Raw genomic sequence first — 16,939 nt, forward strand, 5'->3', positions numbered from 1 at the left:
TTAGGTGTGTTAGCCCCAGTAATCCTATAACTGGAATGCATTATTTGAATCTGAATTAGAATTTAATTTCACTTTGTAATTTCAGTTTATGGCGTCTCAGAAGCTTAGGTCTGCAGAGCTTCAACAATTCAGCTTCTGAAACATTCAGTCATAGTTGCTATTTGAATCAGTTGTATACAGATTATACAATAAGCAAATATGTGTCTATGTTCTTATATATGAATAAATAGAGTGGGTTATTATAGCAGAATCACTGCAAATGTTATCATTTGCTATTTGTAATTATCATGGTACATACTCAATTTGGACCCCTGCGAAAATTAACTATATTTGAGTTGTGTGGTTACCATAGCATAACTACCATTATTGTAAGTAATTGGGAAGCAGCACAAGATGCACTAAAGGCATTATTAGTACTTCTGCTATGCTACAAAATTCTGACCATTGGAACAAAGGTAGCCACAGCTGTGACAGTGGGACAGGGCCTTCAACTCAGAATTGTCCTACGTAATTTGGGAGGTATGCCATCGTTGCCTCCGGTGATTGCTAAGGGCCAATGGACCGGTACAAAATCTGAGCTAGGTATCATATTGGTTTCTCACACCAACACCTGCTCACACTATTAAGTGACCCAACACAAAATATTCATTGCACACCAGGGACATTTCTTGTGCTGTTTATCCTGGGGCTGTATGAAATGTGTCGCAATATTTCTTGTGTGTCCCCAGTTGTCTTAAAGCAATTTTCTGTTACCCCATTCTCACACTTATGTTTTGTCTGCAAACCCATTGAACTATGTCGGCACTCTTATATTGTTTTACCTGCCTTCACCTTGTATTTCTCTGTTTCATCTTCTTGTCCCCACTTGTTTCTTTCCAGTCCCCATCCTCTTCCTCTTATACCTAGTATTCTCCTTGATTAATACTATGAAAGCTGGATATGTTATGGCAATAGATTACCTCCACTTCTTATCACTTGTTATATTAAGTGGGCTGATGCTTTCTAGTTAATATTTTAATTATGGCACTGAGCTCTTTTGGACAATTCCATATAATATTCAAGCTGTACCTTATCGTGCACATGTTATTTTTGATTTATTTTTTTCTGAAGGGCAATGCAGTGTGATAGGGCAGTGTTAGTCAGAGTGCGATTATTGTGAAAATACTATAGACTTATGGAAATTGCTGAAATAGTGTTAACGTCAATCAGTCTGCTGAGTTTTTCATTTTGATTGTGGGAAAAGGAAAAGAAGAATTTTGTGCAAAGCTCAAAGAGTATTTTGTGTTTCTTTGCTATTGTACACCACACGTGTAACTATGTTTTTGGGTGTGGAATATGTGGAGTATATATATATATATATATATATATATATATATATATACACACACTATATGGACAAAAGAATCTGGACACTTGACCATTACACCAACAAGGACTGTAGTGACATTGTATTGAAATATATATATACTTTAATATGGAGTAGGTCCCCCTTTTCCAGCGATAACAGCTTTCACTCTTCTTTGAAGGCTTCCACATGTTGGAGATGTTCTGTGGGAATTTGTGCCCATTCATTTTGTAGAGTATTTATGAGGTCAGGCACTGATGTTTGTACGAGAAGGCCTGGCTTGCAATTTCTGTTCCAGTTCATCCCAAAGGTGTTCGATGGGGTTGAGGTCAGGGCTCTGTGTAGGCCAATCAAGTTCTTCCACACCGAACTCATCAAACCATGTCTTTGTAGTCCTTGCTTTGTGCACTGGGACAAAGTCATGTTGGAAAAAAAAGGGCCTTCCCCAAACTGTTGCCACAAAGTAGGAAGCATAGCATTGTCCAAAATGACTTAGTATGCTGAAGCATTAAGATTGCCCTTCACTAGAGATAAGGGGTCTAGCCCAAACCATTATCCCTCCTCCACCAAACTTCACAGTTGGGAATAATGCAGTCAGGCAAGTAACGTTCTCCCGGCATCCACCAAACCCAGACTCGCCCATCTGACTGCCAGAGAAGTGTGATTCGCTACTCCACAGAACACTTTTCCACTGCTCCACAGTCCAGTGTCTGTTTTATTTACACCACTCCATCTGATGCCTGGTATTGGCCTTGGTGATTTGAGGCTTGCTTGCAACTGCTCAGCCATGGAAACCCATTCCATTAAGGTCCCGTCGCACAGTTTAGTTATGGAATTAGCAGAGCGTTGGCGACTTTTACGCACCATGCACCTTAGTGGTCGTTGACCCCGCTCTGTAAATTTATGTTGTTTTTCGCATTGTGGCTGAGTTGCTGTTGTTCCTAAACACTTCCACTTTCTAAAAATATCACTTACAGTTGACCATGGAATATCCAGCAAGGATGAAATTTCACAAACCCTCTTATTGCAAAGGTGGCATCTTATCACAGTACCACGCTTGAAGTCACTGAGCTCTTCAGAACGACCCATTTTGTATCGCAAATGGAGACTGCATGGCTAGGTGCTTGATTTTGTACACCTCCGGCAACGGGCCTGATTGAAACACTTTAATTCAATAAACAGGTGTGGTCACTTACTTTTGTCCATATAGTATATATAAAGTGGTGATAGTGTGGGTATATATGGTGGTATGCCACACCGCCACTTCTCCTACTACTTTCGTTGTACAGCTTTCAAATTCCATTCACTTGCATTCCAATTATATTTTTCATACCGACACTTTTAAATTTCCATATCGCTACTTCTAAATTGCCACTGCGACCACTGTATATATACAAGAAGCTTATACAATGCTAAGACACATATAATAGGAGTAACAAGTGAAACAAGAAAAAGAAAAGAGCTTTCACTCAAAATGAGTAATAGTAGAGACACAGACCAGCAACAAACGACAAAGTGTCATTGTTCGGAACACAAGTCCATAAGTGAATATTGAATAGGCAGATATTGTAGCTCTACTATCAATTAGTATTAAAAGGGAATGGATTTAGACTCAGGGGAAGAAGGATACAGTTCCCAAGGTTCACAGTAGCCAAGGTGGAATCTTTAAGGTATGAGTTGACGGTGGTAAAGAATGGTGTAGAATGGAGGCTGTTTTAAGAAAAACAAAACATAATCATAGTGAGACAATGGGTACCCAGTGAGTAATTAAGTAGATAATAGGAAGTACCAAGAGATACTGGACTAGGGAATGTGTATGAAGGTTTTTAGTGGTGAAAAAGACAACTCTGTAACAGTATTGTGGATGTAGTAGAGGGGAAAGGTACAAAGCAGGTGGACCAGTTACTGTATCAGGAGGATGCAGTAGTCCAAACGAGATGCAATTAAGGCAGGCATGAGAACCATTACTGTGCCTATGGAGGGAAGTGGAACTAAATGGAAATATAGATTATAACTATTGTACATCATCTTGATACTAAAATAACTTTCTTGGAGTAATAGAAATCGGCACCATTCATATCTCAGCCATGGATAAGTTTTGGTCCTTTACTATTCATAACTGTGAAATTCATGTTAGCAATAACTAAAACAATATCTCAAATATATAAGAAGAATATAGAAGATTAATGCACATTGAAAATGTTGTGCATATATGACTACATCACAATCAAGCAATAAATCCAGAATTACTGACCCATATAGTAATCAATGTTAAGCACTGATAATATAATACACTCTTTCCTAAGAAACCTGTATTTGTTTGCATCCACGTTTGGTGCATTACACAAAATCATAAACAAAACAAACCTTCTTGGGGTATAAAAGAGAGTACTTACTAATTATACAGGTGTCACTTAAAACATAGACTCCACTTACCTGTTCCCCTGTTCTGTACATGAATATACCCTTGTATGCTGCAGAACAGTTTAGTCTGCAATGTTCATTATATAGCTATTGTATCTTAATGCAAGTAAACGAGGTGAAAGATTTTAGACACATGCTTAAGATGATTAACTACCATTTACTTCCCCTAAAAACGCTCCTCATTTTTTATTTATTCATATTGCACTTTCCTGCACCGCTCTCAGACTATCTTCTCTATACATTTTATTCATGGTCTGCCAGAAGATATTGGCAACAAAGTGCCCCAGATACCACCAGCTGGGTAAAAAACAGAGGGAGCTTTGAGCACAGTCAATGTGTCCTCAAATAGTGATGCTCTGGAGAGGAAGTGGGATTCTGCCCACCTGTCATTTCTGGGGGGGCTGATTCCATCAGCTCCACACTCGCTCAGTATAACTGAATCCTCCCTGTAATAAGAGGTGGACAGTGTCTATACTTCAAGTGATGCCTTTATAATTAACAAGTATCTAAGATGTGTAGATTTTATTTCATCTAATGTTTCAAAATTTTATTTCAGCAATCAGGGTTTATATTATCTTGACTGCTCCTTAGTAATATGACCCTGTTATCTGATTTCTGTACAGGTGTAGGCGATAAGTATTTACATATTCAATATTTATTTTTCATTGAAGAGGGATGTTTATCAGTATTTATAATATATGCATTTGGGAAAACAACAAGCATCAAATAGCAGACACATTTATTTTACATCAATAGTCACAATATGAACACTATATTTTAATAAAGTAGACTATGCTAAATAGAGTGATTATTTTCTATTCTTGACAGTGATTCATATTAAGATTTGTATTTGGACTCCCTACCTATATTTTTTAATAAAATATAGAACAAGAATTTAGTGTTTATTTACTTAATTCTGAAAGAACTAAACCACTGTACACTATATGTGCTACATAAAAATTACCACATTTTCAACTGAAATCTGTAGTCACCACTATTGACCAGAAGAGGGCAGACTTGTCATCCTATTAAATTTTATTTAGCTGTGGATGATCTGCTTCTTTTAGCTCCACACTCTCCTCCCCCTGGCTCAGTGAATCACCCTCCCATCTTTCCTCGCACACAAAGAAGAGCTGCTGCTCCGATGAGAGGCTTGTGGATGTTTTCAATGCAAGATAAAAGAGATTTTCCCTTACAAAGGATATATATTTATACTGTACATATATCTGGATTGTTAGGAGGATGTTTATTTTTTACAGACTATAACAGAAGGATTTAAGATATGGACTTCCAGAGATTTCAAAAGGCTTGGAGATGGCAAGTAGCATTTTTCCTTATGCTTTGTAGCTGGGGCTGGGTCTCTGGGCAGCTTCGTTATTCTATTGCTGAGGAGTCAGATCCAGGGACTGATGTGGGGAATGTAGCTCAGGATCTGGGGTTAAACCTGGCAGATATTAATAAACGGAGACTGAATCTGGGATCTGAAGGAAGCAGCAGATATTTTGCTATTGACCAGAGAAATGGAGCTCTCACTGTATATGAGAGGATTGATAGAGAGAGCCTGTGTGGATCCAGCTTGAGCTGTTTGCTGCATTTAGAGGTTGTGGCTGAGAACCCTCTGGAGCTGTTCAGTCTGGAAATTGACATTTTGGATATAAATGATAACTCACCAATATTTTTAAGTACTAATCAAATAATAAATATTACAGAATTAGTTTCCAGTCCTGGAGCACGATTTCAATTAGAAACAGCAAAGGATTTAGATGTGGGTAAAAATGGTGTTAGTCAGTACAAATTAAATCAAAATCCGTATTTTTCTCTGGTTAAAAAGATTCGTAAAGATGGGACCCTCATCGCAGAATTAGTGCTGGAAAAAAGCCTAGATAGGGAGGAAAAGGCAAAGCACACATTAATTCTTACAGCCATAGATGGTGGAGACCAACCCAGGTCAGGATCCACGCAGATATCTGTGATAGTTTTAGATATTAATGACAATGCACCAACATTTGATCCGTCAAGTTATAAAATTGCTGTTCTTGAAAATATTCCTTTAAATACAGTTGTGATAAAATTAAATGCATCAGATCTGGATGAGGGAACAAATGGTAAAATCATATATTCTTTTGATCACCATACTTTGGATTCTGCAAAGAAAATATTTGAATTAAATCAGCACACTGGTGAAATATTTATTAAGGGAACAGTAGATTATGAAGACTCTGATTTCTATGAATTGTTTGTTAAAGCAGAAGACAAAGGATCACCCAAACTAGAGGGACAATGTGTTATTCAAGTGGAGGTACAAGATGTAAATGATAATATCCCAGAAATTACATTTACCTCCAAAACTAATGATGTACCTGAGAATGCACAATTAGGATCTGTTGTTGGGTTTATTACAGTTAGAGATAAGGATTCTGGAAGAAATGGAGAAGTTAAACTAGAAGTATCTCCAGATTTACCCTTTAGATGTCAGCCCATGTCAAACCGTTATTCACTGGTCACTAGTGGACATCTGGACAGGGAACAGGTCTCACAATATACTATTACACTGATTGCTTCTGATCTGGGTTCTCCATCTTTAAGCAGCCAGACTACAATCACCATTAATATCTCTGATGTTAATGATAATCCTCCAGCGTTTCTACAGACGGTTTACAATGCCTTCATAGCAGAAAACAATGAGCCCGGCAGACTGCTCTGTACAGTATCTGCTGTAGATCCAGATGAGGGAGCTAATGCAAACCTAATTTATTCCATAGCTGAGAGCCACATAGACGCTTCTCCGGTCTCTTCATTTGTCTACATTAACTCAGACACTGGGAATATTTATGCCCAACGTTCTTTTGATTATGAAAAATTCCAAGTTCTACAGATCACTGCAAGAGTGGAAGATTCTGGATCCCCAAAGTTATTTTCCAATGTTTCTGTCTTCATATTTATTCTGGATGCAAATGACAATTATCCAACTATATTATATCCAGAGAGTTCAGGGGAAATCATTGCTCAAGAGAACATTCCAAAATCTGCTTCTGCTGGATATTTAGTCAGTAAAGTGTCTGCGGTGGATCTAGATTCTGGGCACAATGCCTGGCTCATCTATAGTCTTGTTCAGCCTGCCAGCCCTGCTTTGTTTCACATCTCTGAATTCACAGGAGAAGTCAGAACTCGACGAGGTTTACATGAGGCAGATAACACAGAGCATCCACTTGTGATTACAGTCAGTGACCACGGGGAACCTTCTCTGTCAACTACAGTCACATTGCTTGTAAATATCATGGATAATATCATACAAGAAAACCCAAAGTCACATGACTTTCTTACAAACTCTAAATCAACACCAGACATGACCTTGTATCTTATTATTTCCCTTGTTGCCATCAGTTTAGTTTTTCTTGTTACATTTACTATCTTACTTGTGAGGTGCCTTAGGAAGAATTATTATAGTGGTTGTGGGTCTTGTTTTTCCAACAAATCACTTTCTACACCGTATATGGATCAGTATCAGCCAACACTTTACCTGAACACAGATGGGACCTTAAAATACATGGAAGTGAGGATGGCTCCACCAGAAGCACCAGGACCCTGTTATCCGGCTTGTTTTCCCCCAGCAACAGATATTCCAGATTTTACTGTGACAAAAACACTAATGGATCCACAAGTAAATAATATGGTCAAGGAGACAAATCCCTCCTCTGATTCTAGCTGGTTTAATGAAACAAACCAGGTGAGATAAACAAATTGTGTTCTTTATTGCTTTCTCCTTACTTACGTTGTGTCTTTCACATCTTCTGTGCAGCTTACAATGTCTTATTTTTTATTATTGTTCCATATTTCCACCAACACTATTTAGTATTTGTATGCTCCTAATCATCCTGTCTTATAAAGTTTAGATTTTTAAGTTACACATATTTATTTAATAGTGATCGCAACCTAGCTCCAGTTTCAAATATTATTATTATTATTATTATCATCGTAAGTTTGTAAGGTGCAAAAGTGTTCTGCAGCGCCATACAGTAGGGAAAACAGGACATACATAAAACAGGGACATACAAGATAGACAAAATAAATGCAGACATGAAAGGGTATGGAGGACCCTGCTCATTAGAGCTTACATTCTAAGTGGAAGAGGGCACAGCTGAAACAAGAGGAGCGAGTGTGGCTATGAGTGGAGATTGGGACCGCTGTGAGGGTGTATTAGTGTGAATAGTTTTCTCGGGGATAAGGTACGCTTTAAAAAAGAGATGGGTTTTTAGAGAACAAGTAATATTTTTATGAAGCTTTTAAACAGATTTTTTATTTTTGCTTAGCAAAAACAGCATACTAGTACTATGGAAATAATCCTACCCATTTTTGTACTATGTACAAATAGTTTTTAAGCAAACTGTAGAACAACATCAGTAGATCTGGGTCTGCTGCATACAACTAGGAGAATAGCTAAGGTTTCTAGTTTGCTTTCTTGGTTCTTGACAAACAGTTCCTTCACATGTAATATGGGATAACTGCTTAAGTTCTGTTCTTTGAAACTGGATTTTTAAAATCCTATATTTTAGTCCAACGCTAAATTGTATTGGGTATTTTCCAGAATTTCTGGAGTTTTAATGTAAACAAAATGGGTACACCAAGCTGCACTGCAATATTTATTGTGATTGGCCTGGAGACTTGGCAGCAGTGTGACATAGCTGGTGAATGAGGGTGTCCAAGGGTAGGGATGTGAGATAATTACATGATGCTCACATCTTATCCAGAGATGCTCTCTTTGACCAGGTATGCTCTACTTCTGCCGAATCCCCCGACATATAACAAAATACATTAGGTAATGTGGCTGAGGGCTTCCATCTCCTTTAATATTTTTTTTGCAAACTAAAACTGTCATGATCTGGTAGGTTTGCATTTTGATTGGTGACCTTTTTACTAAAATATTTAATCAATTATCATGGCATTAATGATTATGCTGCAATGCTAATATAATGTTAATGAGAAAATGAAGTACAGTCATGGGCAAAAGTTTTGAGAATGACTCAAGTATTGGTTTTCACAAAGTTTGCTGCTTCACTGTTTTAGACCTTTTTGTCAGATGTTGCTCTGGTATACTGAAGTTAAAATACAAGCATTTCATAAGTGTCAAAGTTTTTTTTTGAGAATTACATTAAGGTTATGCAAAGAGTCAATATTTGCAGTGTTGAACCTTCTTTTTGAAGACCTCTGCAATTCGCCCTAGCATGCTGTCAATCAACTTCTGGGCCACATACTGACTGATGGCCGCCCATTCTTGCCTGATCAATGCTTGGGAGTTTGTCAGAATTTGTGGGTTTTTGTTTGTCCACCCACCTCTTAAGGACTGACCACAAGTTCTCAATGGGATTAAGGTCTGGGGAGTTTCCTGGCCATGGACCCAAAATTTTGATGTTTTAATCTCCGAGCCTTTTAGTTATCACTTCTGCCTTATGGCAAGGTTCTTTATCATGCTGGAAAAGGCATTGTTCGTCACCAAACTGTTCTTGGATGGTTGGGAGAAGTTGCTCTTGGAGGATGTTTTGGTACCATTCTTTATTCCTGGCTGTGTTCTTAAGCAAAAGTTAAAATAAAAATTGTTTTGAGTGGCGTTAGGTAAGGTAATTGAAACAAAAAATATATCATTGACCTGTACTGCTCCAATATTGTGATCCAGTAGGCCCCATTATGTGTCTAACAGTTGGAAACACAGAAGGTCCTCTCTCTCAAACTGCTGCTGCACCATTAAGGAGCTTGTCAATACCACAGCAGCTTGAGAAGACCCTACCTTGAGTAGGAGGGAGCATAAACAAGTAAACAATGATAAACATAAAACAAGTAACCTTTTGATCCTATACATAAAATATAAAGTGCATTCATTTGCATCCAGAAAGTAGAATCTAGAGTGAAGAAGCATTCATCCTTTTCTATTAATATGTTTTACCCCTCATACCCCAAAAAACACACACACTTCAGTAATTACATTTGAAACAAACACTGTATTTGATCTGTCATTGCTGTCATGTATTTAATGATGAGAAATATACCCCTGGTAGTGCTAATGTTGTTCAAATACTGAGATGTGCTGATTTTGATATAATTGTGTCCATATATTTGTTTATTGTGACAGATTGTGTAAGTGTGAATGTGGTGCCTTAGTCATACTTGCCATCATTATTCATCACCCCTCCATGAGATCCTGTTGCCCAGTCCGGGGACGGGGCCCACAACATTAAGCCCAGACTGCTGCTGCTCAATGCCGTGATTTGCAGCCTAATACAGTGGGAGGTGGAGTCAGGATGATCCATTTTGCAGTGAATTGTGTCCTTAAACCCCGCCCCCAAACACTTCACTAAGGAAGTGGGCAGGACGCGGGAGATTGCACTGCTCTCCCGGGAGTCTGGGAGAACTCCTAGAAATTTAGGAGTCTCCTGGACTTTCCAGGACAGTAAGTAACTAAGGTTATTTGTCTACAATTTGCCTTAGGGCAATCAGTTGGGATAATTCAATCTGTGCAATTTCAAAATGCAAAAACATATATATGGATGTGCAAGCCTGATATTTAAATTAACTAAGCAAACTTAAAGAGTATGTCACTTTTGGACAATCCCCATTATATAGTCTCCTATCCCGGTAGCACATTTAGGAAGATACAACTGAGCTTACAACTGAAATACCTGGAATATGAGAGTGTTGTAGTAAGCGGTTTTATGTTGAGAAGAACCAGTGGCTTAACTCAGGGATCAGTCCTGGATCCTGTTTTGCTTTGTTTATTCATTAGTGATCTTACTTGTGGTCTACAAAGGGAGGTGTGTCTGTCTTCTGTAGATAATACAGAGCTTTGTACCAGGGTTGAGTCCCCAGAAGAGGTCAAACAAATAGAAGAATGAACTAAATTGTGTAATCTTAAATTTAATACATTAAAATGTAAAATAATGTATGTGAGACACAAAACCCTGAAAGCAATCTACTGAATGATGATGTGATATCAACTACAATAGAGCAAAAGGCACCTTGGCGTTATAGTTTCAGACTATATGAAGGTAAGCAAGCAGCGTCGGCAAGCAGTGGGAAAAGACGGTGGAATACTATGCTGTAATTAGTAGCAGGAAGAGGAAGGTTATATTTCCCAATTATAGGTCACGAGAAAGACCTTGGCTTGAGTACTGAGTATGTTTCCGGAGAAATTATCTCCCCAAAAAATAATTGAAATAGAAAAAATTCCTAGGAGGCTGTTTTGTTATAAAATGGTATTTATAACAAAACAGGACAAAAATTTGAGCTGACCAGGTGCAGCTTAGAAGAGAAAAGGAACAAAGTGATGTGATAGAGACATTCAAAAATATATTAATTGTATTAATAGAGCTTAGAAAGGCAACATTTTTAAAAATAAAAATATGTCTAGGTCTTTAAAACACAAGTACATACGTTCTATGTCTAGGGGGTATATTTACTAAACTGCGGGTTTGAAAAAGTGGAGATGTTGCCTATGGCAACCAATCAGATTCTAGCTGTCATTTTGTAGAATGCACTTAATAAATGAAAGCTAGAATCTGATTGGTTGCCATAGGCAACATCTCCACTTCTTCAAACCCGCCGTTTAGTAAATCTAGCCCTGGGTCTCTAGAACACAATAAGGACATACATTCTATGTCTGGGTCTCTAGAACACAATAAGGACATATGTTCTATGTCTAGGTCTCTAGAACACAATAAGGACATACGTTCTATGTCTAGGTCTCTAGAACACAATAAGGACATACGTTCTATGTCTAGGTCTCTAGAACAAAATAAGGACATACGTTCTATATCTAGGTCTCTAGAACACAATAAGGACATACGTTCTATGTCTAGGTCTCTAGAACACAATAAGGACATACGTTCTATGTCTAGGTCTCTAGAACATAATAAGGACATACGTTCTATGTCTAGGTCTCTAGAACACAATAAGGACATACGTTCTATGTCTAGGTCTCTAGAACACAATAAGGACATACGTTCTATGTCTCGGTCTCTAGAACACAATAAGAACATACATTCTATGTCTAGGTCTCTAGAACACAATAAGAACATACATTCTATGTCTAGGTCTCTAGAAAACAATAAGGACATACGTTCTATGTCTAGGTCTCTAGAACACAATTAGAACATACGTTCTATGTCTAGGTCTCTAGAACACAATAAGAACATACGTTCTATGTCTAGGTCTCTAGAACACAATAAGAACATACGTTCTAGGTCTCTAGAACACAATAAGGACATACGTTCTATGTCTAGGTCTCTAGAACACAATAAGAACATACGTTCTATGTCTAGGTCTCTAGAACACAATAAGAACATACATTCTATGTCTAGGTCTCTAGAACACAATAAGGAAATATGTTCTATGTCTAGGTCTCTAGAACACAATAAGGAAATACGTTCTATGTCTAGGTCTCTAGAACACAATAAGGACGTTTGTAGCAGAAGTAGACTGCAGCAGTTGTGATGGGGACTCATACAATAAAATAGTTTAAGAATGCAAAGGATAAACATATTGCTATTATTAAGACTTGTTGAGACTCCATAGCTATATTTAGTAAAGACCTTAATATGGACCCTAATTCGTTTATCTCTCTTTCCTTCTGTTCTCTCCCTATATGGATAATTTCCTATTTCATTTCATTCACCTTTGTCAATTAAATTAAGTGTAATGTTATATTGTCTATACCATATATTTTATGTTGGTATATGTCTTATATCAAAGTTTGTCAAGAACCAGATCTTTGCATCTATGTATATAGTTGTATTAATTGCTCACTCATTTATTTTTTATATTTATCTTTTTTTAACTATTTGCATGGGTAAAATGGATCAGAATATAGCGGCACAGAACATCTTGTACCATCATTTTATAACGCAACGGGTTTCATATAAAATGAACACATTTATAAGAGTATTGACAGAATATGATATGAGACACTGTGATTATATGATATGACAAAAGTTTATATAACAAATTAACTAATGTTTCAGGAAAATTATTAACACATTTAATATATAATTCTATAACCAGTAGATGTTTTTTAATACTGTACCACAGAACAGTTTATGAGACCACATTTTGATTTTCAGCTTTTCATTTATGATGAGTGGGTGTCTGATATATGGGCTTAATATTGTTGCAAATACATAATTTATATATTAATTGTACCATTTCTTGTATTATAATTTCATTATATTGTTAGAAAATTATTGTCGATTTTCCTTCTCATATAAGTAAGAAAGAATTATCAACTCACCCAGTTAGATCTGATATAATTCCTTTATTGTATTAGTTCATTAAAATCTGAAAATCTAAAAGAAAAAAACACTTCTAACACAACTTCAGATTATTAGTAAGTCACTTAAGTACAACAAAATTAATATTGTCTGGTTTCCACTATAACACTTACTATATTTTTTTAAACTGAAGTTCTCACTGTTGACCAGAAGAGGGCACACTTGTCATCCAATGAAGCTTTTAAGCTGTATATCTGAATCTGCTCATGCCATGTCTGCACTCTCCTCCCCCTGGCTCAGTGAATCACCCTCCCATCTTTCCTCTCACACACAAAGAAGAGCTGCTGCTCCGATGAGAACCGTGTGGATGTTTTTAATGCTGCAGAGGAGGCATTTTTTCAGCAAAATGATATATTTTTACACTACAAACACATTTGGATTATAAAAAGGATGTGCATTTTATACAAGCTAACAAGAAGGATTTAAGATATGGACAACCAAAGCTCTCCAAAGGCTTGGAAATGGCAAGTAGCAATCTCCTTTCTCCTTTGTAGCTGGGGTTGGGTCTCTGGGCAGCTTCGTTATTCTATTGCTGAGGAGTCAGATCCAGGGACTGTTGTGGGGAATGTAGCTCAGGATCTGGGGTTAAACCTGGCAGATATTAATAAACGGAGACTGAATCTGGGATCTGAAGAAAGCAGCAGATATTTTGCAATTGATCAGCAAAATGGAGCTCTGACTGTGTATGAGAGGATTGATAGAGAGAGCCTGTGTGCATCCAGCTTGAGCTGTTTACTGCATTTAGAGGTTGTGGCTGAGAACCCTCTGGAGCTGTTCAGTCTGGAGATTGAGATTTTAGATATTAATGATAATACTCCTGTATTTTCATCTACTGATCAAGTTATAAAGATTACAGAGCTGGTCACAAGCCCGGGTGTTAATTTTCCATTACAGATTGCTCAGGACCTGGATGTGGGAATTAATGGTGTTAGTCAGTACAAACTGAATGCAAATCCATATTTTTCCTTGTCTATAACTAATCGCAATGATGGAACCCTCATTCCAGAATTAGTACTGGAAAAAATTCTAGACAGAGAAGAGAAATCAGAGCACAGACTTATTGTCACAGCTATTGATGGAGGAGAGCAGCCCAGAACAGGGTCCACTGAAATATCTGTCATTGTTTTAGATATTAATGACAATGCACCAGTGTTTGATCAATCACAATATAAGATCCATGTTCAAGAAAATATCCCATTAAACACAGTTATCACAAGACTAAATGCCACAGATAAGGATGAGGGGGCAAATGCTGAAATCTTATATTCCTTTCATCACCATACTTTGGATTCTGCTGAGAAAGTATTTAAAATAAATTCTGACACTGGTGAAATATTAGTCAAAGGAAATGTGGATTTTGAAGAATCAAAATTGTATGAATTATTTGTCAAAGCAGTAGACAAAGGATCACCGAAACTAGAGGGACGATGTGTAATCAAGATTGAAGTAGAAGATGAAAACGATAACCAGCCAGAAGTTATGTTCACTTCTAGAAACAATGAAATATCTGAAAATGCCCCGATAGGGACAGTTGTTGGGTTTATCACAGTCAGAGATAAGGATTCTGGTAGAAATGGAGAAGTTAAACTAGAAGTATCTCCAGATTTACCCTTTAGATGTCAGCCCATGTCAAACCGTTACTCACTGGTCACTAGTGGACATCTGGATAGGGAACAGGTCTCACAATATACTATTACACTGATTGCTTCTGATCTGGGTTCTCCATCTTTAAGCAGCCAGACTACAATCACCATTAATATCTCTGATGATAATGATAATCCTCCAGCGTTTCTACAGACTGGTTACAATGCCTTCATAGCAGAAAACAATGAGCCCGGCAGACTGCTATGTACAGTATCTGCTGTAGATCCAGATGAGGGAGCTAATGCAAACCTGATTTATTCCATAGCTGAGAGCCACATAGACGCTTCTCCTGTCTCTTCATTTGTCTACATTAACTCAGACACTGGGAATATTTATGCCCAACGTTCCTTTGATTATGAAAAATTCCAAGTTCTACAGATCACTGCAAGAGTGGAAGATTCTGGATCTCCAAAGTTATTTTCCAATGTTTCTGTCTTTATATTTATTCTGGATACAAATGACAATTATCCCACTATATTATATCCAGAGAGTTCAGAGGAAATTTTTGCTCAAGAGAACATTCCAAAATCTGCTTCTGCTGGATATTTAGTCAGTAAAGTGTCTGCGGTGGATCTAGATTCTGGGCACAATGCCTGGCTCATCTATAGTCTTGTTCAGCCTGCCAGCCCTGCTTTGTTTCACATCTCTGAATTCACAGGAGAAGTCAGAACTCTACGAGGTTTACATGAGGCAGATAACACAGAGCATCCACTTGTGATTACAGTCAGTGACCACGGGGAACCTTCTCTGTCAACTACAGTCACATTGCTTGTAAATATCATGGATAATATCATACAAGAAAACCCAAAGTCACATGACTTTCTTACAAACTCTAAGTCAACACCAGACATGACCTTGTATCTTATTATTTCTCTTGTTGCCATCAGTTTAGTTTTTCTTGTTACATTTACTATCTTACTTGTGAGGTGCCTTAGGAAGAATTATTATACTGGTTGTGGGTCTTGTTTTTCCAACAAATCACTTTCTACACCTTACATGGATCAGTATCAGCCGACACTTTACCTGAACACGGACGGGACCTTAAAATACATGGAAGTGAGGATGGCTCCTCCAGAAGCACCAGGACCCTGTTATCCGGCTTGTTTTCCCCCAGCAACAGATATTCCAGATTTTACTGTGACAAAAACACTAATGGATCCACAAGTAAATAATATGGTCAAAGAGACAAATCCCTCCTCTGATTCTAGCTGGTTTAATGAAACAAACCAGGTGAGATAACCAAATTGTGTTCTCTATTGCCTTCTCCTTACTTAAGTTGTGTCTTTCACATCTTCTGTGCAGCTTACAATGTCTTATTTTTATAATTGTTCCATATTTCCAACAATACTATTTAGTATTTGTATGCTCCTAATCATCCTGTCTTATAAAGTTTAGATTTTCAAAATTACACATATTTAATTAATAGAGATGTCAACCTAGCGCCAGTTTTAAATATTATTATTATTATTATTATTATTATTATTATTATTATTATTATTGTAAGTTTGTAAGGTGCAAAAGTGGTCCGCAGCACCATACAGTAGGGAAAACAGGACATACATAGAACAAATACATACAAGGTAGACAAAATAAATGCAGACATGAAAGGGTATGGAGGGCCCTGCTCACTACAGAGCTTACACTCTAAGTGGAAGAGGGCACAGCTGAAACAAGAGGAACGAGTGTGGCTATGAGTGGAGATTGGGACCGCTGTGAGGGTGTATTAGTGTGAATAGTTTCCTCAGTTATAAGTTAAGCTTTAAAAAAGAGATGGGTTTTTAGAGAACAAGTAATATTTTTATGAAGCTTTTATACAGATGTTTTATTTTTGCTTAGCAAAAACAGCATACTAGTACTATGGAGATAATCCTACCAGTTTTTATACTATGCATAAATATTTTTTAAGCAAACTGTAGAACAACATCAGTAGATCTGGGTCTGCTGCATACAGCTAGGAGAATAGCTAAGGTTTCTAGTTTGCTTTCTTGGTTCTTGACAAACAGTTCCTTAACATGTAACATGGGATAACTGCTTAAGTTCTGTTCTTTGAAACTGGATTTTTAAAATCCTATATTTTAGTCTAACGTTCAAATGTATTGGTTTTTTCCCAGAATTTCTGGAGTTTTAATGTAAACAGAATGGGTACACCAAGCTGCACTGCAATATTTACTGTGATTGGCCTGGAGACTTGGCAGCAGTGTGACATAGCTGG

General features: G+C 37.4%; 1 protein-coding gene across 39 annotated transcripts in view; it reads left to right on the forward strand.

Annotated features, from left to right (window-relative positions):
* LOC142152884 (protocadherin gamma-A4-like) overlaps window positions 1-16,939 on the forward strand; it is a 445,481-nt gene that overhangs the window by 357,643 nt on the left and 70,899 nt on the right. For 2 of the 39 annotated variants that reach the window (XM_075209962.1, XM_075209974.1), the window contains exon 1: window positions 13,268-15,957. The exons of 36 other annotated variants lie outside the window; for them this stretch is intronic. In XM_075209962.1, coding sequence (XP_075066063.1) covers window positions 13,513-15,957 — 2,445 coding nt within the window. In that variant the 5' untranslated portion in view covers window positions 13,268-13,512. Of the gene's footprint in view, window positions 1-4,742; window positions 7,497-13,267; window positions 15,958-16,939 lie in introns of those variants that run through there. One more of the 39 variants, XM_075209967.1, reaches the window with a different exon arrangement.

The sequence above is a fragment of the Mixophyes fleayi genome, chromosome 4, assembly GCF_038048845.1.
Source record: "Mixophyes fleayi isolate aMixFle1 chromosome 4, aMixFle1.hap1, whole genome shotgun sequence".
NCBI lineage: Eukaryota > Metazoa > Chordata > Amphibia > Anura > Limnodynastidae > Mixophyes > Mixophyes fleayi.